The following is a 27,443-nucleotide window of genomic DNA, read 5'->3' on the forward strand; positions in this document are numbered from 1 at the left end:
TAAGGGTGGTCATTAAGGGGTTAAAGGAAGAATTATATTATTTCCTATTGTTTATTAGAGATGTGCCCACATCTTGTTCCCATTTCTCCTGTGCTTTAATGTTCACATTGTCTTTACATTTCCTCATTAAGCTTCTACAAATCCTTAACAATTTTATATATACCCTTAGTGTACATAATAAATCAATAACATCACATGTGCCCACCCTTAGTTTGTGTTTTGCTGCAACCCCGGTACCTGCGTGTTTCATCTAAAGATATATACATCTGCCTGTGTCGGTAATCCTATATTTCTGTCAGATTATTATTATTATTATTATTATTATTAATAATAATAATAATAAAAATAATAATAATAATAATAATGGGTTTTATGCCAAAAAATGACTGGGCTTCACATATTGTAAGTATGACTAGTGGAATGCATGTGAATGAAACCTGTGGGTTCTGCGCAGTTTGTTTTTTCTCTCTCTGAGACAGGTGTATTACTGAGGATGTGCCAAGGTGTCCATTGAACGCAGGATTAACTGAAATTGGAGATACAAAGGTGAAGGAGTAGAGTCTGACTGCTCCCCAACCTGCGTGTCATCCAAGCAGAGCATACTATTGAACATGGAGAAAAGGAACCCAGGGAGTAAAACCCAAAGAACATTAATGAAACCCTACCGAAGTAAATGACGTAACTGACACAACATCTTGGAGGAAACAAGACTGAGATTGTGGAAGGGTGAGGTAAAAAAATCTGTTTCCCAAACTGTAGGACGGGACCCCTTGGGGGGTTGTGTGAAGACCTCCTGGGGATCGCAAACCACTCACCAATGTCCCGGTTTCAACTGTATCTGCGTCCTAAGGACACAGATACAATTGAATCGAATGCTAGAGCAAGGAGCTGACGGCTTCTTGTTCCAGTATTCACTATGTCGTGAGTGGCTCAGTGCAGACAGGCGCGATGTAGTGACGTCATTGCGTCTGTCTATGCCGAGCCACACACTGCACAGACCTGGAGGAGGAGATAGATCTCCTCCACTTGTTGTGGGAACGTGGAAAGGTGAGTAATTATTTTATTATTTCTTTATTACACAATATGCAAGCATTATACTTGGTATGGGGTGCCACTATGGAGCATTATACTGAATGGGGCAGCTATGGGGGCATTATACAGTGTGGGGGCAGCTTTAGGGGCATTATACTGTATGGGGCAACATAATGTATGGGGCAGCTATAGGGACATTATACTGTGTGGGAGCAGCTATGGGGGCAGTATACTGTGTGGGGGCAGCTATGGGGCATTATACTGTGTGAGGAGGCACTGTAGAGGCATTATACTGTCTGGGGGAAGCTATAGGGGAATTACCCTGTTTGGTGCAGCTATAGGGACATTATACTGTGTGGGGACAGCTATATAGGCATTATCCTGTGTGGGAGCAGCTATGGGGGCAATATACTGTGTGGGGGGCCCACTGTGTTAAACCCCTAGCTACACCTCTATTGGCCACTGAAGGACAGGTTGTGTTACGTGACACACCATCAGCAGCCATAGTCGGGCCTCAGCGACGCACAGAAGCAGAATACCTTAAGCCCGCTCTATCCCCTGCCCGCACAATTATCGTTGTTTTCGATATTGCAGATACTTATTTTTCAAATGGAGGTAGGTACCGGTGTCTAACTGCGAATAATGTTGACATACGTCAGACTAAATGGGCTAAGTACGCTCATAGGAGTAATTAATGCCATAAATCAAGGTTATGATTTCCACTATTCTCTAGACAAGGCCTTCTCAATCGTTTTTTAATTTGATGTCAACATAGCTATGTGCAGTGGCTGTATAAAATTCATAGATTCATACACTTTTTGTGACTTTGGCACCAATGTGTTTTATTAGGTACACTTTTTTTTGTTTTATATAATCAATAGAAAGAAGGCTTAGGTAGCCAGCCTTATACCATTTTTGTTGGTCCCCCTATAATCTTCCTACCCAACTGATATATAAATATATATATATATATATATATATATATATATATATATATATATATATATATATATATATATATATCCATAAAAAAAATATATATATAGATATATATATATATATCTATATATATATATATATCGATATATCTATATATAGATATATAGATATACATATAGATATACATATATCTAGATAGATAGATAGATAGATAGATAGATAGATAGATAGATAGATAGATAGATAGATAGATAGATAGATAGATTTTCAATCAGTCCAAGCATTCTCAGTTGATATACCAACCTTGTATGTGGTACAGTATCAAATGCTTTGGAAAAAAACAAGATATATGACATATAGGACTCACACGGTTCCAGAACTTATCCACACATAGAAGCTGATCAGATTAGTTTGACAAGACCGATCCCTCATAAACCCATACTGATATTATTATTTAAGTATATTCTAATTAAGATACTCCAGGTTATCATCTCTTACAAATCCTTTAAACATTTTATCCATATTGGACGTTAAACTTACTGGCCTAAAGTTTGCGGGCTAGTGTTTTTACCCTATTTTAAATATTGGCACCACAATTGCTATGCGCCAGTCCTGTGGAACAGACCCAGCCATTAGAGAATGTTGCATGCCGATATTATTGCATAAAAGATTTTGTTTCTGGTTTTGATCCATTAAATTTAATGTATTACATATATTACACATACTGTTGATGAATCTGGTAAAGGAAAAAATGATTGCCAGGTCTCATCTGGCGTTGTTGTCCACCACTTTTCTTCTGAAAAAAGTGGCATAAAAAGTTTAGAAATTACTCGGTGCAACATTTGTGAATGTGTTTGAAAAAGGTGTGCAGAGGCTTTATAATTATGATGTTCGGTCAGAACACAATACTTTTGAGTGTATTTATGCCAGAAACGGGAATATATTTAAAAATCTGCCCCAATGTTTCAAAAGCCCACCCAATGGTTTCCTCGCTAGTATTAACATCCAGTTGGGCTACATTTGCAGGTTACATCAAAGAGACTCTCCGGCAAGCGCTGAAAACCAAGCGCTGTCACATCTTTTTTTTTTATAGTATAAATTACTGAAGTCCAATGGATAGAGTGGAATGGACTCTTGGCCTCCAACAAAATGATTACCCCATTTAATGTTGGAGGCGATTGTTCTAACATCTTTTTTTTTTCTATGCCCAGGGGTCCCACTTGGAAAGTACAAGAGTTGAGACTCGCACAGCTGTACCCCTGAAACTCCCTGCTTAAATCTAAGACAGAAACATTATTTATTTCCCTAATTTAGATAAACAGTACTCCACCTTTAGGAAGAAAACTGTCTTTCTAGTGTCACCTTTAGATGTCCGATAGCATAAATTATGTTTTAAGTCTCTTTAAAAGGCTGGACATTGATTTGCATAATTTTTCAAGAGAACATTGCATTTAAGATCCTATTCGCTGGATCTTTGCAAGGAGAATCAGTGCCTTCAAAGAGCCTATTAATAAAATCACTCCAACAAAAAACAAGTTGATAGATTTTAGGCAGAACCAGTTTACATAAGTGCATCTTACCTTGAGCATATCTTTTGTTGTTAAAGAAGCAGAAGCATGCTGTTGTCGTTGGTGGTGTGGTTCCTGTAGAAGTGATAGTCACTGTGGATGTGCGAGTTGTGCTACTTGTACTTTCACAAAGAATTCGGTATTCATTCGTAGTACCATTGACTTCACAAACACGGATAACACAAAATCCATTGCCAATATCTTTGACATAGATTGTTTGATTGTAGGCATACATTTTTCCATCGTATTCACAATAACAGGCTGCGGAGGGAACAGGTGTCAATATGAGAATGTGTATACAGAACATTGCAGATAGACTAAAGCAGTGATCAAACTGTATCTAAATGTCATGTTAATACCGTTCAGCAAGTATTCCTACAGAACACAGATATCAAATTGGTAGAGAGGGTACTTTCAGTTGTCACAACAAAGGTGCCTTTTTTCGTGCATAGCGTGTTTCCCTTCCTTAGTTCATGTGTGATGTGCATCAATGTAACGGCTGATGGATGTACAGATTGACTGGCAGATGTCTAGTAATTTATTTTTTAACAAGTTGATTATATTTTATTTTAGTATGTTTTTTCTTTTGAAAAAAATGTTGTTCAAAAAAATATTATACATATGATCATATAAGTATATTACTTTATGGAATCCCATTTTTTTTCTATAAGGGAAATGCATGAACAGCAATCCCTAACCCCTTTAAAACTGGGCCATTTTTGGCTTGGAGGACCAGAACAATTTTTTAACTTTCCCTCTTTGCATTCCAGCGAGCATAACTTTTATTTTTGCTTCATCTTAAATGTTTTTTTATTGACAACGACTATAAAGGGGGTTTTACACTGGGCGATTATCCGGCAGACAAGCATTCATAGAACGCTCGTTGCCGATAATTGCCCTCTGTAAACAGGGCAGTGATCAGCAGATGAACGAGCAATCATGCTCGTTCATCTGCTGATCGTATCGTTTTAGAAAAGTTAAATATTATTGTTGTCGGCAGCACATCTCCTGGTGTAAACAGGGAATTGCACTGCCGACATGATAATAATGTATGGGGACGAGCGATCAGATTAACAACCGCTCCTCCCCATCCATAGCTCCTTGTGATAGGTGGAACCAAGCGCCGATCAACGAGCTATTTCATTTATCGGTGCTTGCTGCACCGGCCAAAATTGGCCTGTGTAATAGAGCCTTTACTCTGATCACATTAGCATCATGGCTGCTGTTTATGCCAGAGCCATGACTGCTTTGACGGATCTGTTTTCTAACAGATACAAAACAGACACTGATGGATTCCAGTGACTTTAATGGGTCAACTGAAATCCACATATGCAGCTTTATACTTAATACTGTATATATGTAGGTGTTATGTTGAATTAGAAAAAAATTGAATACTTCTTTTCAAAAAACAGTGCCAATCTTATCTATGGGCTTTTCTATGATATTGCCGTTCAGATCTATTCAGGTGAATGTGGCTGATCTGTACTACCAGGCATAGCTCATGGTAAAAAAAAGTGGTGCTGTTTCTGAACAAGTAGACCCTTTTCTCTAACCCAGGACAATCCATTTAGGATATATTTAAAAAGACAAGGTGTATTTATTTACAGTTATTCTTCACAGTATATATATATTGATAATGGTAGATTTCAATATTTATACAATTATATACTATACAAATTTATCATTTATATAAATACATGTATGTTTGTCTTAAAACTTACCAGATACATTATATTCACAAATAATGCCATCGGTTGTGCATTCACTGAAAAATAAATAAAAAATATAAGCTTTATATGGCAGGAAAATATGTTAGAAATTTGTTTTTGTTTTTTAAAAAAAAAGGAAGTACTGTATATTCTAATAACTCACCAAACATAACAGTTATTGCAGGATTCAATTTTGTCTCCTGGTTTATAGTAGTATCCCATATTATCATAGCAGCCACACTGAGCCACACACTCCATACTAGTCTCTTCAAAGAAAGGCTGATCTTCAGGGCAATTAGGATAGCAGCCTAGGGAAAGATAAATATAGATTGACTGGAAGCAGCATAAACAGAACTAAAAGGGTATGTTGAAGCAACTCAAATTTCTTCAAATAATTTTTAAATAATTTTAAATTATCATAAAACTGACTGAATAATTAACATATTGTTTGTCTGAAGCCTTACAAAAGGTTTTCCCAGAATCATAAATTGGATATAGAATGGAATAGGTGATTATTTTCTGTTTGCTGGGAGACGCTGGAACCCCCACCGTTCGTGAGAACGTGGGTCCCGAACCTCCAGATTCTCCTCACTGCAATCCCCGCAGTGAAAAGGAGCTTGAACTCGGCTGTTTTCGTCATTCCCATAGACTTTGAATGGAGCGGCAGCACGCATGTTCGACCGCGGTTCCATTCAATGCTCTCCTTACTGCGGTCAAGTAGTGAGGAGGAATGGGGGATTCAGAACCCATGTTCTCATGATTGGTGGGGGTGCCAGCGGTGCCCCCCCCCCACCCCCAGTGATCAGAATATTCTCACCTATCCTGTGGTTAGGTGATAATTTAGGATTCTGGGAAAACCTCTCTAAAAGAACACTCCAAACAAAACTGATTCACTGAGGCAGATGTCTCATTGTATTGACATTGACAAATATGAAGTCCCGGCAGCACTTTTTGTGACACATACAGTACGAATGTGTTGGAAAGAGTGTCTGGGGCTTAAGATATTAATAATTTCCAAAAGTTCCCCAAAAATTCGGACACCATTCTAACCAGAAAACAAGGAAAACAATGGCAGGTCCAATGCCCATACTATGCTGCCCGTATATAGGGCAACATAGTCTGCTGACTGATGCGAATTAAAACACTTGCAGATTCATCAAAAATATTGCGCCAATATTGATGTCTTCCCCACTGTGTTATGCATTGAGGGGGGACATGGCTCAGGGATTCAAAGAACAAAAATAAGTAATGCACCTCAGGTACTAGAACTGTTTTCTTTTGTTTAATGTGTACATTTAAGAATTTAGAATCAGCTTGGAGACATAATTTATAACTATCTTTTTTATTGCCTTTTAACAGAATGCATCAGAAGAAACTGATAGAGGTCTGATTGTAGTTTTAAAAAGAATGTACCTATTTGACCACCTGCCTTTGTAATCAAATAAAACACTGAATATGATAAGTTAAAACAAATGAATTTACAATTTTTATATTCAATTTGCCCCTGAAAAACAATATTTGATGAAGGTCTCTATAAAATTCATAAACTCTATAAATGTCATTATGAATATCAAGCAGAAATATATTAGAAAAGACTAAATAAAAATTGACTTACCTTCCACTTTAGCTGGTTCAGATAAACAATGTCCAGATGGATTTCTGCAGGTCTTCATGCAGTTGACTCCACAAGGTTTATAGTGCCACTCACAATTCCCTTCCTCGTTATAATAGTCACAGAACACAGCTGCAGAAAAAAATATCAATCACATATTGTATGGATATCTATAAGATATTAGAAAAATATAATTTACTGCCTAGCGGCCCAAAGTCCTCTAGGAAAGGCAGAACTGGTTATTATTACAGACCCACACAGTAACATGACCCCGTAGCAGCCCGCAGCGTGTATGGGCCGGTAAAATTGGTGACTATGCTGTTAGTGATGTATAGTATAGCATTAGCAGTATCCCTCCTTAGCCCTTGTAGTGTACAGACCATGCTCAGGAGCTGGGGACTGCTGTTTAGATTCCTTATGTGGCCCCAGTAATGGACGATGCCCAGCAGAGCTCGGCTCCTGCATGGTATGCTGTCTGTACACTATAGGGAGGGATACTGCTACTACCCTGTATAAATCCATGAGGTGTGGTCAAATCACATATTTTGCATGATTTTACAAAACTCGCTGCAAAACCGTTGCCTTTTGTTGTGATTTTTGCAAAATTGTGGCAAAAAAACTGATTTGCCCACACCGTGTAAATACACTCCTACAGCTCATGTGTGTGTTATTTTATTTTATATATGTGTGTGTTATTTTATATATGTATTATTTTCATAATATAGCCGCTTATTAATGTCCGTATTACAATGGCAATAACCGGACCCCATTGGGTTCTCCTTCACCTAACATAGATAACAGTAGAACCCTATGGTGATCTACATAAGTTCGATCCAGTAGATCCTTGTGTTGTGGTCCTATAACGGACGCTACAATGCTGCTGTATTTCGGTCATGTAAAACCGGCCTATGTTACAAGTCACATTCTGTGTGAAGCCATGTCCCAAAACCACAATTTTTTTTCACCAGGGATAGAGGGCTGGTATTCTTGGGTGAAAAATTTGGCAATCCTGGGTCTATATCGGTGATACTTACGGCAACGGTTTGGAGTTCTCCAATCAACACAGATACAATGAGAGAGACAGGCCTGAGCATACACTGCGATAGCTGTACAATAACAGTCACAATCCCCTCCTTCATCACAAGCACAGGAGTCTTTCACGCATGCTTCATAATAGCTACTGGGATCGACCTGTGAGAGTAGAAGTGAAAAATCAGTGATATATACCTGAACAAAAATGAGTATGTAGATGGTGCAATATTACCACATGGCTTTGAGACTATAAACAAGTTTAGTTAAGTTTTTAGTCAGTGGCTTGTCGTGGATGAAACCAACTTGACAGTAATAAAAGTTATCCTCCATTTTTAGATACTTTACATACATTTTTAGGGATCTAGACCACCAGCAATTCTCTAAGAGTTGTTATTAACACATTTATTCCCACTGTCAATGAGCACAAACTAAGCACAGGGCAGGTAAATTTGCTCTGAAATCATGTCAGCAGACTAAAAGTTACTTTAAAGCGAGCCCCCAGTACCAGACAACATTTTAAATATGATGGTGTATATGGAGTATTAATACCTGGTGACCTCCAGTTGTGCCCCACTGAGGAGGATCTGACATTTTAGGGTTCCCTCTGTGCAGTCCTAAAATGGCCGCAGTGCTTCTTAGACTACGAGTCTAAGACACTTACCACTGTTTTCGGATTGGTCAGAGCCCCTCACGTGAACAGTTCTGTCAAATCTGTGAACAGAGGGAGTGTCTTGAAGTCCTGGTGCTGTTACTGTGTTCTATGCTTTTCTCTATTTTGTACTGGGGAATTGATTCACCCCCTGGTAACGAGCACATAGCCTGATTTTCTGGAATTCTTGGAGTGCTGTGTTCATCTATTTCTGGACTGTATATATATAGTGAAGGAAATAAGTATTTGATCCCTTGCTGATTTTGTAAGTTTTCCCACTGTCAAAGACGTGAACAGTCTAGAATTTTTAGGCTAGGTTAATTTTACGAGTGAAAGATAGATTATATTTAAAAAAAATACAGAAAATCACATAGTCAAAATTATATATATTTATTTGCATTGTGCACAGAGAAATAATTATTTGATCCCTTTGGCAAACAAGACTTAATACTTGGTGGCAAAACCCTTGTTGGCAAGCACAGCAGTGAGACGTTTTTTGTAGTTGATGATGAGGTTTGCACACATGTTAGATGGAATTTTGGCCCACTCCTCTTTGCAAATCATTTGTAAATCATTAAGATTTCGAGGCTGTCGCTTGGCAACTCGGATCTTCAGCTCCCTCCATAAGATTTCGATGGGATTTAGGTCTGGAGACTGGCTAGGCCACTCCATGACCTTAGTGTGCTTCTTTTTGAGCCACTCCTTTGTTGCCTTGGCTGTATGTTTCGGGTCATTGTCGTGCTGGAAGACCCAGCCACGAGCCATTTTTAATGTCCTGGTGGAGGGAAGGAGGTTGTCACTCAGGATTTGACGGTACATGGCTCCATCCATTCTCCCATTGATGTCGTGAAGTAGTCCTGTGCCCTTAGCAGAGAAACACCCCCAAAACATAATGTTTCCACCTCCATGCTTGACAATGGGGACGGTGTTCTTTGGGTCATAGGCAGCATTTCTCTTTCTCCAAACACGGTGAGTTGAGTTAATGCCAAAGAGCTCAATTTTAGTCTCATCTGACCACAGCACCTTCTCCCAATCACTCTCAGAATCATTCAGATGTTCATTTGCAAACTTCAGATGGGCCTGTACATGTACCTTCTTGAGCAGGGGGACCTTGCGGGCACTGCAGGATTTTAATCCATTACGGCGTAATGTGTTACCAATGGTTTTCTTGGTGACTGTGGTCCCAGCTGCCTTGAGATCATTAACAAGTTCCCCCCGTGTAGTTTTCGGCTGAGCTCTCACCTTCCTCAGGATGAAGGATACCCCACGAGGTGAGATTTTGCATGGAGCCCCAGATCGATGTCGATTGACAGTCATTTTGTATGTCTTCCATTTTCTTACTATTGCACCAACAGTTGTCTCCGTCTCATCCAGCATCTTACTTATGGTTTTGTAGCCCATTCCAGCCTTGTGCAAGTCTATGATCTTGTCCCTGAAATCCTTAGAAAGCTCTTTGGTCTTGCCCATGTTGTAGAGGTTAGAGTCAGACTGATTAATTGAGTCTGTGGACAGGAGTCCTTTATACAGGTGACCATTTAAGACAGCTGTCTTTAATGCAGGCACCAAGTTGATTTGGAGCGTGTAACTGGTCTGGAGGAGGCTGAACTCTTAATGGTTGGTAGCGGATCTGTGCACAATGCAAATAAATATATAGAATTTTGACTATGTAATTTTCTGGTTTTTTTTAAAATATAATCTATCTCTCACTAAAATTAACCTAGCCTAAAAACTCTAGACTGTTCATGTCTTTGACAGTGGGCAAACTTACAAAATCAGCAAGGGATGATGTACTTATTTCCTTCACAGTATATATGTATATATATATATATATATATATATATATATATATATATATATACTACACACAGATATCACAGACTGGGGTCTGAATTAAATAATGGGTCATGTTTGCGTCTGGATTCATTTTAGGGACTGGTCTAAATTAATTTTGGGGTCTCGGGTCTGAATGTATTTAGGGGTCTGAGGTCTAAATGCATTCTGAACTGAATTCATTTTTGTGTTTGGGGTATGAATACTATTTGGGGTCTGGATCTGCATTTATTTTGGGGTCTGATTAAAAGTCCTTAAGTCATTTTTGGGTTCTGTTAGCAAAACCCCTAGGCAGTAATTACCTACTTGTGCGCTACTGTTGCCTTTAATAAAAATTATAGTAGCCCTGTCTTCAATACCTTAATTGTTTAACTTTCTATCTTTTTATTATACTTTAAGGTTATTATAAATTTTTTTAACATATATTTGCTGTTGTAATGTTTAACTGCTAGATAGGTAGTTATTAAAATTACCTCAGAATGGCAGGGTTTGAATGAGTCACTCAGGATGATGCCACACTGTCTTTGAGCCCATGACTTTCGGTGGGGGTTAATCTCACAGGGTTCCACCATGATTTCAGTTTCTGGACATGATGGTAACAGTTTCCAGCTATTACCAAATTCGATCACATCTTCTACAGTACATTGACCTCTGGTATTAAAATCATTGTTTGAATTGCCATCGTAATTTCCACAGAGTCCACAGACCCTATGCTATTAAATATAAAAAAAGATAATTATATATTATTATGCATAATAAACTATGAGAACAGTGTACACTAGATATTCTTCGCACCATGCCCTTAACACCATATATTTTTTAGGTCCAACATTCTGGGCTAATTAATTTAATCACATATCTTTAAGGGATCAGAGCTTTGTTTTTCAGATACAGTAGAGCGCTCCCAATCACCTGCTTCCCACCACTAGAGCATAAAGATACTATTACACAGCTCGTTGATCATCGCTCGTTTGCTCCTATCACACAGAGCAAAGATTGGATATGTATAGGGACAAGGGCTCGTTACTACGATCACTCGTCCCCATACATTTTCATCAGGTCGGCAGCACGTCTCCCTGATTACACAAGGAGATGTGCTGTCGACAACGATGATTTTTAATTCTGCATAAAAGAGCAGATAATCCGTTTGCTCGTTCATCGACTCATCATTGCCCTTATTACACAGGGCAATCATCGGGAACGATCGTTCATATGAACGCTCCTTTGCCCGATCATTGGCCCGTGTAATAGGGCCTTAATGCATACTGTTTTATTATTGAATTCACTGTATAAGGCCAGATTCACATGAGCGTGTTCGGTCCGTGATATACGGTCCGCATGCCGGCCGCATTTCTAAGACCGAACACAGTATAGGGAGCCGAGCTCCTAGCATCATAGTTATGTATGAAGCTAGGTGTCACTGCCTCCCTGCGGAACTACTGTCCCGTACTGAAAACATGATTACAGTACGGGACAGTTGTCCGGCAGCGAGGCAGGGACTCCTAGCGTCGTACATAACTATGATACTAGGAGCCCGGCTCCCTGCACTGTGTTCGGTCCGGGAAATGCGGCCGACATGCAGACCGTATATCACGGACCAAACACGCTCGTGTGAATCCGGCCTAAATGGTGTGGCTATGTAGGAAACTTGGAACTATATATCAAGAAAATGGAGCTCTGACCCCTAAAAATATATATTTTGCAATTAATCAGCACAGGATTTTGGATCGATTTTAAAAATAAAAATGGTGTTTAATTGGCACTAGTAGGATTCTATGGTAATTATAAATTTACAGGCTATGTAAACCTTTGAAAACTTATTTTTTTACTAAAACAATGTATTATGATGTTTAACCCCTTACCGCCGCAGCCGTTTTTCAGATTTTCATTTAAAAAAAAATTCTCCCCACATTCAAAAAGCCATAACTTTTTCATTTTTCCATCTATACAGTTCTATGAGAGCTTGATTTTTGCGGGACAAGTTGTAGTTTTGCGTAGCGCCATTTATTTACCATATATTGTACTGGGAAACGGGGAAAAAATTATTTGTGGGGTAACATTTTTTGAAAAAAACAGCGATTCCCCCATTTATTTTTTTGCGCTTCGTTTTTACTGAATTCACCGTGCAATTAAAACAACATGTTAACTTTCTTCTGTGCCTCAATCCCATTACGGCGATAACAACTGTATATAGTTTTTTTCTATGTTTTACTACTTTTACAAGGAAACAATTAACTGTGGGAAATACAATTTATTTTGTATCGCCAAATTCTGAGAGCCATAACTTTTTTATTTTTCGTCGATTAAGCGGTATGAGGGCTTATTTTTTGCAGTATAAGCTGTAGTTTTTAATGCTATTATTTTGGGGTACATTCGAGGTCACTTTGTATTCAATTTTTTGTTGGAGATGAGATGACCAAAAAATTGAGATTCTGGGGTTTAAATATTTGTTTTTTATGGCGTACACTGTGCGGGTTAAATAATGATACATTGTAATAGTTCCATTTTTTACGGCTGCGGCGATACCAATTATGTTTATTTAAATTTTTTTTACAATGCTTTAGGTGGAAAATGGGGAAAGGTTTTTTTTGGGGACTTTTAATATTTTTTTGTACATAAAATAAAACGTTATTTCACCGATTTTTACTTTTTTTATTAATCCACCTAGGGTACTCGAACCAGCAATCATTAAAACGCTTGCACTATATACTGCAATACAAATGTACTGCAGTATATCGTCTTTCTGCCAGAGGCAGGTCTTAATAGGAGCACAAAGATGGCAGACCTAGGCACCTTCATTAGGCCCCCAGGCTGCCATAGCAACCATCGCCACCCCGCGATTGCATTGCGGTGGGCACGCTGAGCTGCTAGAGGGGGTCGCCCCCCTCTTTCTAACGATTTAAATGCCGCGGTCGCTATTGACCGCGCCATTTATTGGGTTAAATTAGCAGCTTCTATGTATCCTGGATACATAGAAGCTGTACCATGCGCGGAAACCCCAATCTCTCAGGTCAGCAGTACTAGCGGCCTTAGTGATAGCGGGTCCTTTGTGTCTCTTACATGCAGCATCCACCTGTTATTAATCACATCCAGGGTCATAACTTAGATGTGATCTATAACAGGTGGATCCAGAGTGTATAGATGTATATATGCCTAGAGCAGATATATACATCTATAATGCCAAGCACCGGAGATAGCTCCAAATTTAAAGAATAATTACTTGAAAATCTCCTGTGATCTTGATAGCAAGACTTGTTTTTTTATCCCAAATCAGGACCAATCCATTGCTTGTAGTAATGATCAAATAAAGGCTAGTGTTCTTGATCTGAAATGGTGACTCTGAAACTGTCCCTTCATCAGTTAATTCTACTTGGCCATCTGATAATTGGAGAATATGGTCCTATAAAAAAAGACCGGTTTAGTATTAAGAAAATGTAAAAGAATAGAATGATGAACTGTGCACAATAGTACAATTTTTCATATTTATTTTAGTTACTGTACAACATTTTTCTTTAGCCATTATTAACTCAGAGAAATATTCTATAATTACAGGTGACCGAAGTGTGCAGCATAACAAAACAATGTTAAGCTTTGGGCCATAAATTTGATTTCAACCAATGGCAACATTTACAAAATTTGTATGTTCTGTCTGTATGCTCTAAGGGTAGCTATCGGCAGGGCTGGATTCACCTATAGGCACAGTAGGTATGTTCCTTAATGTGGCTCTGAAGGGAGGACACCTACTGTATAAAACATTTACATCTGAGCATGCTGCTTGCAATGCCGTATGGCGACACACAAGCCTGCAGTCGGGACCAGAGTATCACAGCTGTATACACTACAAAGAGGATCATAGCTCAGGTTAATATATTGCAGACTATGTCACGTCTACCCTATTTTTTTTAGAACAGGCAAACTTTTTTTAAGCCATGCACGACTATGTACAACACTGCCTAATCTGTTACCATGTCCTTCCCACATTCCAAAAATAACATTACAGATTAGTTGGTATTCACACACACGCATACGCAGAGCAAGTGTGCATCCTCTGTACGTTGTTGAGTATTTTTGATGAAAAAGCAAATAAATTAAAGAATGACTTCATCTATGGTAAATGCAGCGACTTTAATATCTGCCAGCTCAAATCACTTCAGGCATGAAAATACAGTCTACTGCATCATCGTTTCAAGGGGGTGTCCTAAGATCAACTTTTATCACTTATCCACACGATAGTTAACAAATGTCTGATCGCTAGGGGCCCCACAGCTGGGACCTTTCATCACAAGGACAGGGCTCCCGGGCCCCTGTTCCTCCTCAGGGAGGAAAACTTTGAATGGGAAGGGCACCGTGCACGCTCGACTGTCGCTCCAATCAAATTTCTGTGCTAGTGCAGTGAGGAGGAACAAAGACTCGGGACCCCATATCTAGTTTTTGTGGGGTCCTAGCGGTGGGGCCCTCACCGATCAGACATTTATCACCTATCCTGTTGATAAGGGATAAATGTTGATCTTGGCACAACCCCTTTAACATTTAGGGGTATTCCAATTTCAGCAAATATCTAATATTTTTTGTGTATCAGCTCCTCACTTATCAAGCGCTCTGAATATAGTAATTAAATTGCAACCTTTATATTTTGCTATCTGTTCTCACCATGTCCACTTGACACAGATGCACAAGTATTACAGGACAAAGCTCTGATCTAATGAACTCTGTAATTACTATAACTTGAATAAATCATGCACTTATATAAATCTTGAATAAATCATGCACTTATATAAATCTTGAATAAATCTTTGAAAATGCGCCTACTCAGTCTTCTGTACTCGCCGCAAGTCAACAGAGGCTGAATTGCTGGAGTTTGGATCCCTATTTCTGTCCCTATTGGATCCCTATTTCTGTCTCCCTTGGTGTAGATGCGGCAAATAAAGCTTCATAATAGAAAATGTACCCGTCAGTGAAACACAACAAGGCAGGATTTACTCATCTCTGGCCAGGACAGGTTTTCAGCCTCTGGATGTCCTCCATGAATATTTCCATTGAATGACTGCAAGCAGAGATCTTAGAAACCATGAGGAACTGATCCACAAAGTATATGAGAAAATTCTATAACTTTCATTATACCACAAATAAACGTATTTTCTGAAACCTGAATGCCACTTTCCTGTTACATCTTGTACATTCATTGAATCACAGGCATGGTAATGTGTAAAGGCTGTGATATCATTTAAAATAGGAAATTGAAGAATTTACTACTACTACTACAATCTAATGCCCACATATATACAATTTTTGTAAATAGGAGTTTAAATGTTTTGTCTAACTTTGGTATATCCAATTGAATTGGAAAGATATATATTGGTGTCTGCTGTTGGGGTCCAACAGGTTGTTTAGCGTAAATATTAACCCACCTGATCATTTATTTCTTAGGAGATAAGCAGTGGTATATTTGTCAAGTGGCTCCTTATCCTTTTTTTGCTATTACTATTTTTTAGGAAATACATTTTGTATATAGTAGTTTACCAGAAATTATTAACTTACATATAAAAACACTTTGATGCTCTTTGAACAAGTTGAACCAGTATCACTGCACTCGGTGTTTTCAGAAATAATTCGAAAAGTTCCATTTTGAAGATCATTACCACAGTAATCCTGAAACCAAAAATGTGAATAAACACAATATGAACAGTGCAAGTGACAATCATAATCCTCCAATAATTTCAATAGAATTTATTTTATATAAACTTGACATCCAGAAGACACAAGCACCCCTTTTGTCAATGTAGTCGGGTTTAGTTTGAGTCTCAGATATCCCCTGCTAATCTAAGAATTAGGATTCATATACTGTACACGGCCGTATTATGGCTCTGTTTTGTACAAAGCCGTAATAGGGATACCATAGAGGTGTATATGTTTCTCTACTGTACCCCTGTAAGTCTCCGATATCATACAGAAGAATTGCTACTAGGGGAGACTACTGTAGCTCCCGACGCAGTCTGTATGGCAGCACTTGGAAGCCATGTGCAAAAGTTTGGATCCTTCTACCTATCAACTAACTCTGTTTGATGGGGGGATATGTCTCCTTTTCATTACTGTGTTTATTTGATTGGCCTGTGCTAGTGGTTGTGTTTTACTAACCCTGTAAGGACCTCACCAGTTCTTGGGCTTCAGTACCCAATTTTTTCTGTTTTTCCTCGCCACTATTCAGCCTTGTTTTTATATTAATTCACGAGGAAATGGCAGAAGAAAACCCAATTCAGCCATGTTGTTTTTTAAATTATTATTTAATTTAATAATCATCATAAATAATGTTATGCATTTATTATGTGGACATTGTGGCACTATACACATGGGCACTGTGTGTGGCAATATCTATATGGGCACTGAGTGCGGCAATATCTACATGGGTACCGTTACACTGTCTATGTGGGCACTGGCACTTTATATGTGGGCACTGACATTTCATATGACACTTTATATGTGGGCACTGTGGCACTTGATGGGCACTGCAGCACTATGTGGGCACTGGCACTACCTATGGGGGCTCTCTCTACAGTGGACACTGTAGCACTATCTACAGGGGTATTGCGGCACTATCTACATGGGCACTGTGGTGCTTTCAGGGAGCTGGGACAAAAAAAAACCCTGACAAATTAAATTCATAAATTTTTTTAACGGCCATGAAAAACGGTCCGACGGCAGGGAAATGGATGCAAAATAGCCATGACAGTTGATCTGTTTTTTTCACTGTCGTGTAAATATATAGCCATATACTCTTCTGATTAGACCCTTATAGTACGTCACTGGATGGGAATGCACTCCCCCTATTGACACTGTATGGGAATGAGAAAATTTTGTAATCTTAAGAGCTTTTGTATATCTGCATTGCAAACATAGACGGGGTGGCAATAAGAGCACACCTAATATTACGTACCTGAACCAAGGTATATACACACTGTCCGCTGTATCGGTAATGCCTTTTGTCAAATGTTATATAATTTCCTTCTCCATAAATCAAGCAATCTGCTAGGGCTCCTTGGTCATCACAGACCCATTTGCGGTTATCACAGGTACTTGGAGAAGAAGTAATATTAAATATTGTTTAAGCATGTTTATCATGAACTGAACAAATCCTGAATAATCTCAGGGATAATCACAGATACAGGAGAAGTATAGTGCTAAAAAGTGAATGTCCGCCCTTGAGTACAATATATCTTTATAGTGGACGGAATTTTGTTTTTCTGATACAGAGCTTCAAATTCCCTGCATAGACATGGATTTAAAAAACATGCTAGGTACCAGCAGTACCACTAGAGGGAGCTTAGAAGCTTACTGCATACTGTTATACATTGAACTCAATAATAAGACAGTATGCAGTAAGCTCCTAAACTCCCTCTAGTGGTAGCTCAGGGAAGCCAGTATTTTATCTTTTAGATCTGAGTCTGTGCTGAGGATTGGGAGCTCTATATAAGACAAAAGGGTGCTCTGACTGTCATAAAGATATATTAATAAATTAATCAGCACCAAATTTTGGTAATTAAAACCACATGATGATAAAATATGGAGATACACCCCAAGGGGGTTCCACACTTAGCTGAAGTTAGAGAACAGAATATGAGCATATAAGAATCTTACACTTTAATAATCTATTTAAGAAATAAAATGCTATAAATGATTAACATATTGGCAACCATTTTATAGCACATACAGTCGTTCTAATCAAATCTTATATTTATGGCCAGCTATAGTGAAATTATTTTTGCGCCAAGAGTCTGATCTTCAGAAATCTGCTGATGTATTTCTAGATACATACCAATTATTGCAGCCAATCTTGGCAACTTCATTGTGGTTATATATCTTGTCATTATAAAAACAGGTACAGCGATCACTAGGCACGCATCCTCCCTTGCCGTCTGCCAACATATCTTTAGGGCATACACAACCCGAGACACACTCATTGCTGTACTGTGAAATATAACAACACGTATTATTAGATAATACAAACATGACCCTAATATAGATTTAAACCTCTGTATATTAAGTCAATTACTGTTAATTTTGAGATGAATATAGCTTTTCTTTATTAATAAATTCTGAGTATTATAAAAGTAAAGTATAACTTGTAAAATGGTGTGGGTGTAAGATGTTATCTGCCATTTCTATCAGCTGTATATAGCTGAATGGATGGTCTATAGCCTTAGTAAATGACTAATAACAGTTACCCTACCAGATTATCAGATTACCTGATTGAAATATGAATGAAAATATACAAAATATTTTCTATGGCGGTATCTATCCAGTGGTGGTTGACATGCCACATGTATAGCCAATGTAAAGTAGATGCTCATGGGTCCTGTAGCCAAGGGGAACCCTGACACCTCTACTAGATTTCATATAAGGGGTTGCACTATTATTGCTGGCTTGCAGTCAGGGCTAGCTTTACATTGGATGGTGCCCTGTGCGCTATCCTTTGTTGGTGCCCCTCTATACCGTGTACATGCTGTAAAGTGTACAAAAAAGCATATCATACAGTGCACAACGAGAAGCACCATGCAGTATGCTGCCCAAATAGGAGTGTTATATGTTGGTTGAAAAAACTCTTCCATACAGTTGCCTAATTAATAACAATGATATACAGTGCCACCAAAAATTAAATACTGTACAGTGGCAATACCAGACAATGCCTAAGTAAATACCACCAAACAGTGCTCAAATAATACCAATATACACTGACCAAATAACATTGAATCTTGTTACATAGCTGTGTCCCAAAAGATTAAAATGCATCGCAAAGTTCAGAAGAGACAGTTAAACTGTCTGCTAACATGTTGTATATATATTCATATACAGTAGCGTAACTTGACGCTCCCAGGACCCAAGGCAAAAATCTGTAACAGGCCCCTCAACATCACACGCCTTTAATTGTACTGGTGTTTTCATATAGGACATAGGGGACCTTTTGAGCCCCCTCAAAATCCACGACTAGATTTTGAGCCCTATTTAATTACGCCCATAGAATCATATGTACATGTTACGTACAAAATATCTTGCAAAGTAAATTTTAGATGGAATTTCAGATGATGAGCTTAATATATACTTACACAGTCTACATTTAAATTTTGACAGCTGTTTAAACATTCAATTCCTGTAGATCCCACAGGTTCCAGTGAACAGTTAAAGTAGACCATGGGTAGTATACAATCTAAAATATAATGGGAATATATTAGAATATTTGCTCTTATGAATTCCAGTAATATTCATTATTGCTATATCACATATCTATCTCTAGGAAAAAAACGGGAACATTTATTTGCCTATCTTCTCCCCAAAAAAAATCTTACTTAACTGGAGTCATTAGTTTGTCTAATTTAAGTCTAGTTTAAAGAAATTAAATAAGCAGCAGGAAATATTATTAATATGCCTGGGGTCCCCGTTAGCCTTTGTTTATTTCCTGCAGTTCCTGAAGTGCTGTAAATCCACGTGACCACTGCAGTCATTCCGGAAAATAAACAAAGATGTGTGGGGACCCCCGGAGCATAGGCGCTGGAGCGGTAGGGTATTTAACAGGTGAGCAATGTTACTTTTTTATTTTATAACATTACACGCTGCTAATTTCAATTCTTAAAAGGGTTATGTGGGGGCCAAAAATTATTAGCAGTGTAGTCACTGCAGTATGTGAGTATACTCGCTAATCGTGCTGATCCTGAGATTGTCATAGATTTTTATAGCGCTGCCGGGGGACCGGAAGTCTAGTTGCACGTCCTTCTTTGATGATGATAAAACTCTTCATCATGTGAACGACCCCGCAGTACTCTATGTACAAGCAGGAGCAGGAGTGCAACGAGCACATGGAGTACAGTGGGGCCGGTCCCATAACAAAGAGTCGTATCGTCATCAAAGAAGACTGTGCAACTAGACTTCCAGTCCCACAGCAGCGCAATAAAAATCTATGAAAATTTCAGAAGCGGCGCGATGGGGGACCAGAATGTATATTAGCGAGTGTACTCACATACTGCAGTGACTACACTGCTAATAATTTGTGGTCCCCACATAACCCCTTTAAACTTTCAGGCAACTCCTTGAAGGCAATCTTTCTTCTGCAGTTACAGGTTTCATTGGAAACAGTCAACAAGGTTTTTGTCAGACACATTCCTAACAGCTTAGCTCAGGCTGGACAAATCCTAGGAGCCAAGTGGCCAATAAAGTGGCTAAAAGTTTTCAGCTGGCACCAAAATTATTTTCTAGTGATTTCTATGTAAGTTCCTATTGCCTTAGTACTTTAAATTCAAACTTGCTTTTTGAGCCATACAATATACCTGGCCCCTAAAGTTTACAGTAATTTTTCCTGACATATCCTACAATATAAGTTACCAAAGAAAACATTATTTGGACATTGAGCCAGTAGGGAATGCTGGGAGATTTCAGATTGAAAGCCAGGCTATAGAATTGTAAATGGAACTCTGGACTATAATACTAGTTGTAACTCAGTACAAGATAAATAATTCAATGTATAGACAAAGTTATTTAATGTTAATTTTATCTAGATGATATTTATATATGAACTGTAAAATGTTGAAAATATGTTGTCATTAAAGTAAAGATTTTGGGGGAGATTTATTAAGGCTGGCGTTTTATACAACAGTCTTAATTTACAGTTCGCTGGAGTAAGACGCAGCACAATTTTTAAGATGCGGCACATACAAGGTCCTGATGCCGTTATATATGAAATTCAGCACACAAGATTCAGCCTCAGAATGTTGTGTGCTGCGTCGCATATAAGGCTTTGGCGCTGCCCGGCGTGGGAGCCTGAGGAGATCTGGGGGGAGAAGCGGAGCAGTAAGATAACACATTTTTTTTACATTTTTTATTTATTTTCATTTATTTAATATTAATATCAGATCATGGGAAGAACTGTACAGGGCCTGCCTTTACTCTGTTATGCCCCTGGCCACAAAGTAAAATCTAGCCCAGCTAGGTACTGGCTTAGATTTCCGCTATAATGGCGAGAGTGGCGAAAAAGTTAAACATGTTCCCAGTAAATTACAACTTTTTAATAGTTTGTGACTTTTCCACGTCAGAAAACTGGTTTCGAAAAGTTTATAAATTCCCCTATATTCTTTTGTGACATTACACATCAATCCTACAAAATGTTTTCCCCCCAACAAACATTAACACATCCCATAAGGTTTAACTCAGGGAAAATATGAGAGTTCTAAGGCTATTTTCACACTGAGTTTTTTGCAGGCAAAATTTCTGCCTCAAAATTCAGTTTGGAAGTTTGAGGCAGATTTTCCTCTCCCTGCACGCCGATTTTCGCCGCATTTTCAGCGGTGCTTTTTGGCCTCGGCCATTGAGCACCGCGGGCATAAAACGCCGCAAAATACGCTTTCTCTGCCTCCCATTGATGTCAATGGGAGGTCAGAGGCGTAAACGCCAGAAGATAGGGCATGTCCCTTCTTTCTCCAGCGAGATGATTTTACCGCTCGCTGGAAAAAGACGCCTCCGCCTCCCATTGAAATCAATGGGAGGCATTTTCGGGCCGTTTCAAACTCTGTGTGAAAATAGCCTAAGGGCACGTTCAGACGTGGCAGAATTTTTCCGCTGCAAGTGTTGGTGCAGATTTGGGGCAATTACGCAACGAATCTGCACCAACATTTGCATATTTGATAGGTGATTCAGACGTTGCCAATATCACAGTGGACTTGCCACAGATTTCAGTTTTTGCATTGCAAAGGCTGAAATACGCAGTGAAATTCCACTTCTTCTCCGCAACAGACAATGCATGCTGCGGAGGGAGGGAAGATTCTGCACCGCAGCCTATGATCTGCAGCGGAGTTTTTCGCAACGTCTGAACTTGCCTAAAAATGTATAGAAACAAATGTAAAAAACGTCCGCAGCGGAATTCCACAGCAATTCCGCCACGTGTGAATGTGCCCTAAATCTCCCCAAAGTTTTACTTACCTGAAAGCCGCCATGTCAGAGATTACGCACTGTTCCCTACAAAACTCCAGCTGAAGATTGCACTGGCCATGATAGCAAGACAACCAAGCAGCACTGGCATGAGCCACTTCGCGTCTAGCATAGGAAATACTACAACTGCCAACTGTCGAGGTTAGCACCGATTATTAGGCCATGTGTAGCATATGCAGTCATTTTCCCTAATTCATTTGTCGTTTTTATCATGTATTTTAATCATTATTCCATTATTACTATATATATGCTACATGTGAAATTGAGGGTTAGTCTATGACTCAGGGCACAGGACACGTTGTGGTTTCTGAGTAGTGGTAATGCATTCTCTGAAGTGATGGATAATCATCATTTGGCAGTATATCAAATATATTTTACAGGGTTTGGCCTTGGCCTTCTGTTCCAGCAAAGATAATTCTTAATACTATACCCATTGAGAAAATTGTATGCTGCCAACTTTGTGTCACGAGTTTGGGAAAGACCCTCTCCTGTTTCAGCATGACAAAGTGAGGTTCATAAAAAATGGTTTGAAGTTTGTTGTGGAAGAAATGGACAGGACTCCACCAAGCCCTGACCTCAACTGTATCGAACACTTGGATGAATTAAAATGCGGAGCCAGGTTTAATCACTCAACATCAGTTTCAAACCTGACGAATATTCTTAAATGTATCAAAATTTAGTGGAAAGCCTTCCCCAAAAAGTGGAGCTTAAAGGGAACCTGTCACCAGCATTTCACCTATTAAACCAACAATACCTGATGGAAGTGGGTGAAAAATCATTTTTATGTAACCTATAATTATCTTCTTAGTAGGCTCTGTACATTTAATATTCAGGTTTTTTTTAGTGTTCTTGTGCCGTATTCTAATAAGCATAAAAGTGTCACATCTTAGTTAGAAATGTGTCATATCGTCATTCCTCAAGACTTTCTGAGTTAACCCCGCCTCCTTACTTTTGATTGACAGCATTCAGGGTGGGCATAAGAAGTGGAACGAACAAGACGGCCGGATTCTTACCATAAAAGGCGTAAAATGTTTGCTGACCGTTATTTACGGTCGGAGGAGGAGTTTAGGAGAGGGGATAACGGCAATTAACTTTTGACAGCAGCGGCCAGCGAGGGGTGAGTAGAGTTCAATAGGTGAAATGCTGATGACAGGTTCCCTTTAAGGGGTGTCTCTGGTTTGTTATGAGATGTTCAACAAACAGATATAGTTATGATAATCAGATGTCAACATACTTCTGCATGTAGTATACTATTCATGTCATATACTCGAATATTGTTCTTACCTTTGGTTTGCAGGTGACTGTAGTCACAATAAAGTCTCCCACTGCGGCAGATACTGTAAATAAAAGCCAGTGCCAAAAATTAATAAAAATATATAGTGAAGGCATTACACCATTTCCCAGTTTAAGTACAAAAAAGCCACAAAAAAGATGAGATATAGTTTGCATTAGGCTCTGTTCACACTGGCGTCATGGCTTTCATTTTAAGCCATGATGAATCTGTTATATGTTTTTGTATCAGATCCTGACAGACTCCATTGACTTTATATTAGCTGTGATGCAGTTCGACAGTTTTACTGTATAGTTCATTGTGTATATACTACACATGAATGCAGAACCCAGAGCAAGGACAGCACAGCCATAGAGCCAGTAAGGATTGCTTAAGCCCTGAAGCCTGTAGCACTGAATTATAAATGCAGCTCTGGGCTTTAAAAGAGACTGTGCCCAGGATTAATACAAGATAAGTAAATATATTTACTAAATATATTTTACTAAACTAGTTAAATCGATTTATTTTAATGCAAACTGAAAAATAATGTTCTAATTAATCAATGTTCAACTATTTTAAAGTACTATTTTTGCACCATATAAAGAAGCACTCCGCTTGTTTCTTTTATTGCCTCCTCTAATTGTACAATGGTGTTTCGGTGGGGTGGTGCTTGCAGAAATACTTACCGATCCCCGTATTGTGTCATTTTCTGCACACAGCACCCCACTGAAACACCAATGCACAAATGGGGCAATAAAAGAAAGTGGAGTGCTTCTTTAATGTAAGTTTGTTATCGTCTTAAATATTTATTTATTATGTGGCTAAAAGATATAGAAGGGACATCAGGGAGATTCTGCCAGGGGACGCACAAATCTTTTTGGTCTTATGTCCTGCCCATTTATACAGGACACACCCCCAACCTATGGAATTTGAATCCCATATAGCGCATATCACCCCATTCATTACATCACAAAGTGAATACAGACCCCTCTAAACTATTGCGGACACCAGAACAGACCCCATAAACACATACAGATCCCAGACACTTTAAATAAATAAAGACCCCAGACCAGACCAATAAATAAATACAGACCCAAGACCAGAACCCCTAAGTAAATAGAGCCCCTCCAGAGCCCCTGAACTGATACAGACTGCAGACCCGACTCCCTCTAAATAAAAACCCCAGACCAGACTATCTCCTTAATATAGACCCTAGACCGGACTTTCCTGGGCCAGCGTCAGAACATTGTTTGTAGTGGTGCCCAGGAGTGAAGAGGAGTGCAGGAACTGTGAGAGGGAAGTATTTTCAACATCTGGGAGGTTTGTCTTTTCTTCCAGAAGTTTTTTTGAACTTTTTTTTAGAAAATCTTCAATATGTCGGCAAGTGTGGGCTAAACTATATGACATTAAACTCTGTTCACAGCACTTTTCGAGGGTTCCATCAGGGTCTCCATTAAGTAGTCTGCAGCGCTATTCTTGCAGTTAAAAATACCGGATCCTTGGGGTCCCCCAAATGACCCAATAAAATCCATGGGGTCCATTAGTGTCTGCTTGGATCTGTCCATAAATGAATCCATCATAGCGGTCATGGCACCGTTATAAACAGAAGCCATGGCCCTAGCGTGAACAGAGCCTTAGAAATATATATTTATGTACTTTTACTGTCACCTTACAGCTATATACAAATATTACAATGCACAGCTATAAGGAGGCATGGGACTTACTGTGTATAATAACGTTGAATAGCCATAATCTTGTATAGAAGAATTTTGACCATTAAGTGCTCAAAGGAGCTGTTCGGGCACAAGGCATTTTTTCATACTGATGACCTATCAACAGGATAGGTCATTATCATATGATCGGTGGGGTCCGACACCGGGACCCCGCTCCAATCAGCTGTATCGGCTAACTCCATGCACCGGATGCCCATGCCGGAAAAATATGTCTGCTTTCACAGTATAGCGGCCAGGCTGCAGCACGGCCGCTATGAAGTGTACAGAGGCATTAGCTTCCGACACCGGCCACTGCATAACATCTGGTGTCTGGAGGCAGCCAGAACAGCTGATTGGTGCAGGGTCCGGGTGTCGGAGCCCAACCGATCATATAAAAGACAGCCCCTTTGAGGAAATCCTAAGAAAATGATGCTATTCATACTTTATAGGTTACCGACCATACAATAATACATACCACTCAATGCCATTTCTGTATACTTTTCCCCCTGGGCTATGATATTTTCCTATATGGTAACAAGGACATTGACTCTGAGGAACACATTCACCATGTGGTGTCAAGTACAATCCCTCATCACAGATGCAGCCATCAATGGGAGTGAAGTCGACTCTGCATGAGATATCTGGAGTACTCAGAGACTTACAAGTAGGCTGGCATGAATACACATTACTCCGATAAGTCATTGATGGTGGGCAGGTTGAAATGTATTTGTCTAAAAAAAAAAAAAAAAATGTCTGATTAATACCTTAAAATAATGAATATGTCTGTCTTTCTGTGCATAATCCAGGGGTAAAGAATATTTCCGAACCCTAAAACTAATGTTCAAGAGGATCAAAATGTTAAATAAAAATTCTAATATTTTAAATGTGATGCCATTCCCACACCATCAGTCAGCGGGGTTCCCTTTTGCTTTCTGTTATCAGCAGAAATGGCGTCACAATGAAAAGGGAAGTCAATTACAAACAAAAAATTTTTGACATTTCGAAACACTTGAACAGGATTCTTTTTTTATTTTCTTATACACACAATTTCCTACTTAACTACAGTATGTAGCTATGACTTTGCATAATGTGTTGGTGCTTATTGTCTAAAAAAAATACACTCATTAGGCTGGGTTCACACGTGGCGGAATTTCACTTAAATTCCGCTGCAGACACTCCGCAGCGTTAATCCGCAGCGGAGCCGTTTGTCCATTGACTTACACTTTAATTTAGCAGTGTTCGTTTAGACGAGGCGTAAAATTCCGCTGCGGAGCATAGGCTGCGGAGCGGAATTTGGTGTTCGCAGCATGCTCTGTCTGTTGCGGAGCAGTGGCGGACTCATGGCGGAATTTCTCCATTGACTTCAATGGAGATTCTAATTTCCGCAATGAAGTCCGCAGCTGTCATGCACATGTTATGTGTGCTGCGGATCCGTCTTGCTTTTTTAACTTGACATTTCTTCATTCTGGCTGGACCTATGTATTTCTAGGTCTACAGCCAGACTGAGGAAGTCAATGGGGCTCCCGTAATGACGGGAGCGTTGATAGGAGACGTCAGTAAATAGTCACTGTCCAGGGTGCTGAAAGAGTTAAGCGATCGGCAGTAACTGTTTCTGCACCCGGGACAGTGACTACCGATCCCAATATACAGCAACCTGTAAAAAAAATAGAAGTTCATGCTTACCGAGAACTCCCTGCTTCTGTCTCCAGTCCGGCCTCCCAGGATGACGTTTCAGTCTAAGTGACGGCTGCAGCCAATCACAGGCTAATAACAGGCTGCAGCGGTCACATGGACTGCCGCGTCATCCAGGGAGATCGGGCTGGATGCCGAAGGAGGGACGCGTCACCAAGACAACGGGCGGTAAGTATGAATTTCTTTGACTTTCACAAGGGAAAGTGCTGTCCCTTCTCTCTATCCTGCACTGATAGGGAGAAGGGAAGTACTTTTACCGCAGTCCGCAGCAGCTAGTCCGCATCAAATTACTGCACATTTTGTGCAGATCCGCAGCAGAATCTGCAACGCAGATTCTGTGCGGCATTGATGCGGACAGTTGCGGAGGAAATCCACCACGTGTGGTCATGCCCTTATACCTTTTTGTGAGCAATCTTAAAGGCTATGTACAC

The 27,443-nt window shown here is 39.4% G+C and overlaps 1 protein-coding gene across 1 annotated transcript in view; it reads right to left on the reverse strand.

The window, feature by feature from the left end:
• Positions 1–3,891: 3,891 nt before the first annotated feature.
• LOC142660178 (mucin-2-like) overlaps positions 3,892–27,443 on the reverse strand; it is a 42,871-nt gene continuing 19,319 nt past the window's right edge. Inside the window, exons 6-17 of the mRNA XM_075836759.1 lie at positions 25,887–26,051; positions 19,470–19,570; positions 18,182–18,333; positions 17,303–17,441; positions 15,910–16,020; positions 13,592–13,771; positions 10,845–11,084; positions 7,895–8,051; positions 6,864–6,992; positions 5,412–5,556; positions 5,261–5,304; positions 3,892–3,914 (exon numbers count right to left, since the gene is read on the reverse strand). Of these exons, the coding sequence (XP_075692874.1) occupies positions 3,892–3,914; positions 5,261–5,304; positions 5,412–5,556; positions 6,864–6,992; positions 7,895–8,051; positions 10,845–11,084; positions 13,592–13,771; positions 15,910–16,020; positions 17,303–17,441; positions 18,182–18,333; positions 19,470–19,570; positions 25,887–26,051 (1,586 nt within the window). The remainder of the gene's footprint in view (positions 3,915–5,260; positions 5,305–5,411; positions 5,557–6,863; positions 6,993–7,894; positions 8,052–10,844; positions 11,085–13,591; positions 13,772–15,909; positions 16,021–17,302; positions 17,442–18,181; positions 18,334–19,469; positions 19,571–25,886; positions 26,052–27,443) is intronic.

This window comes from Rhinoderma darwinii, chromosome 9 (assembly GCF_050947455.1).
Source record: "Rhinoderma darwinii isolate aRhiDar2 chromosome 9, aRhiDar2.hap1, whole genome shotgun sequence".
NCBI classification, from domain to species: domain Eukaryota; kingdom Metazoa; phylum Chordata; class Amphibia; order Anura; family Rhinodermatidae; genus Rhinoderma; species Rhinoderma darwinii.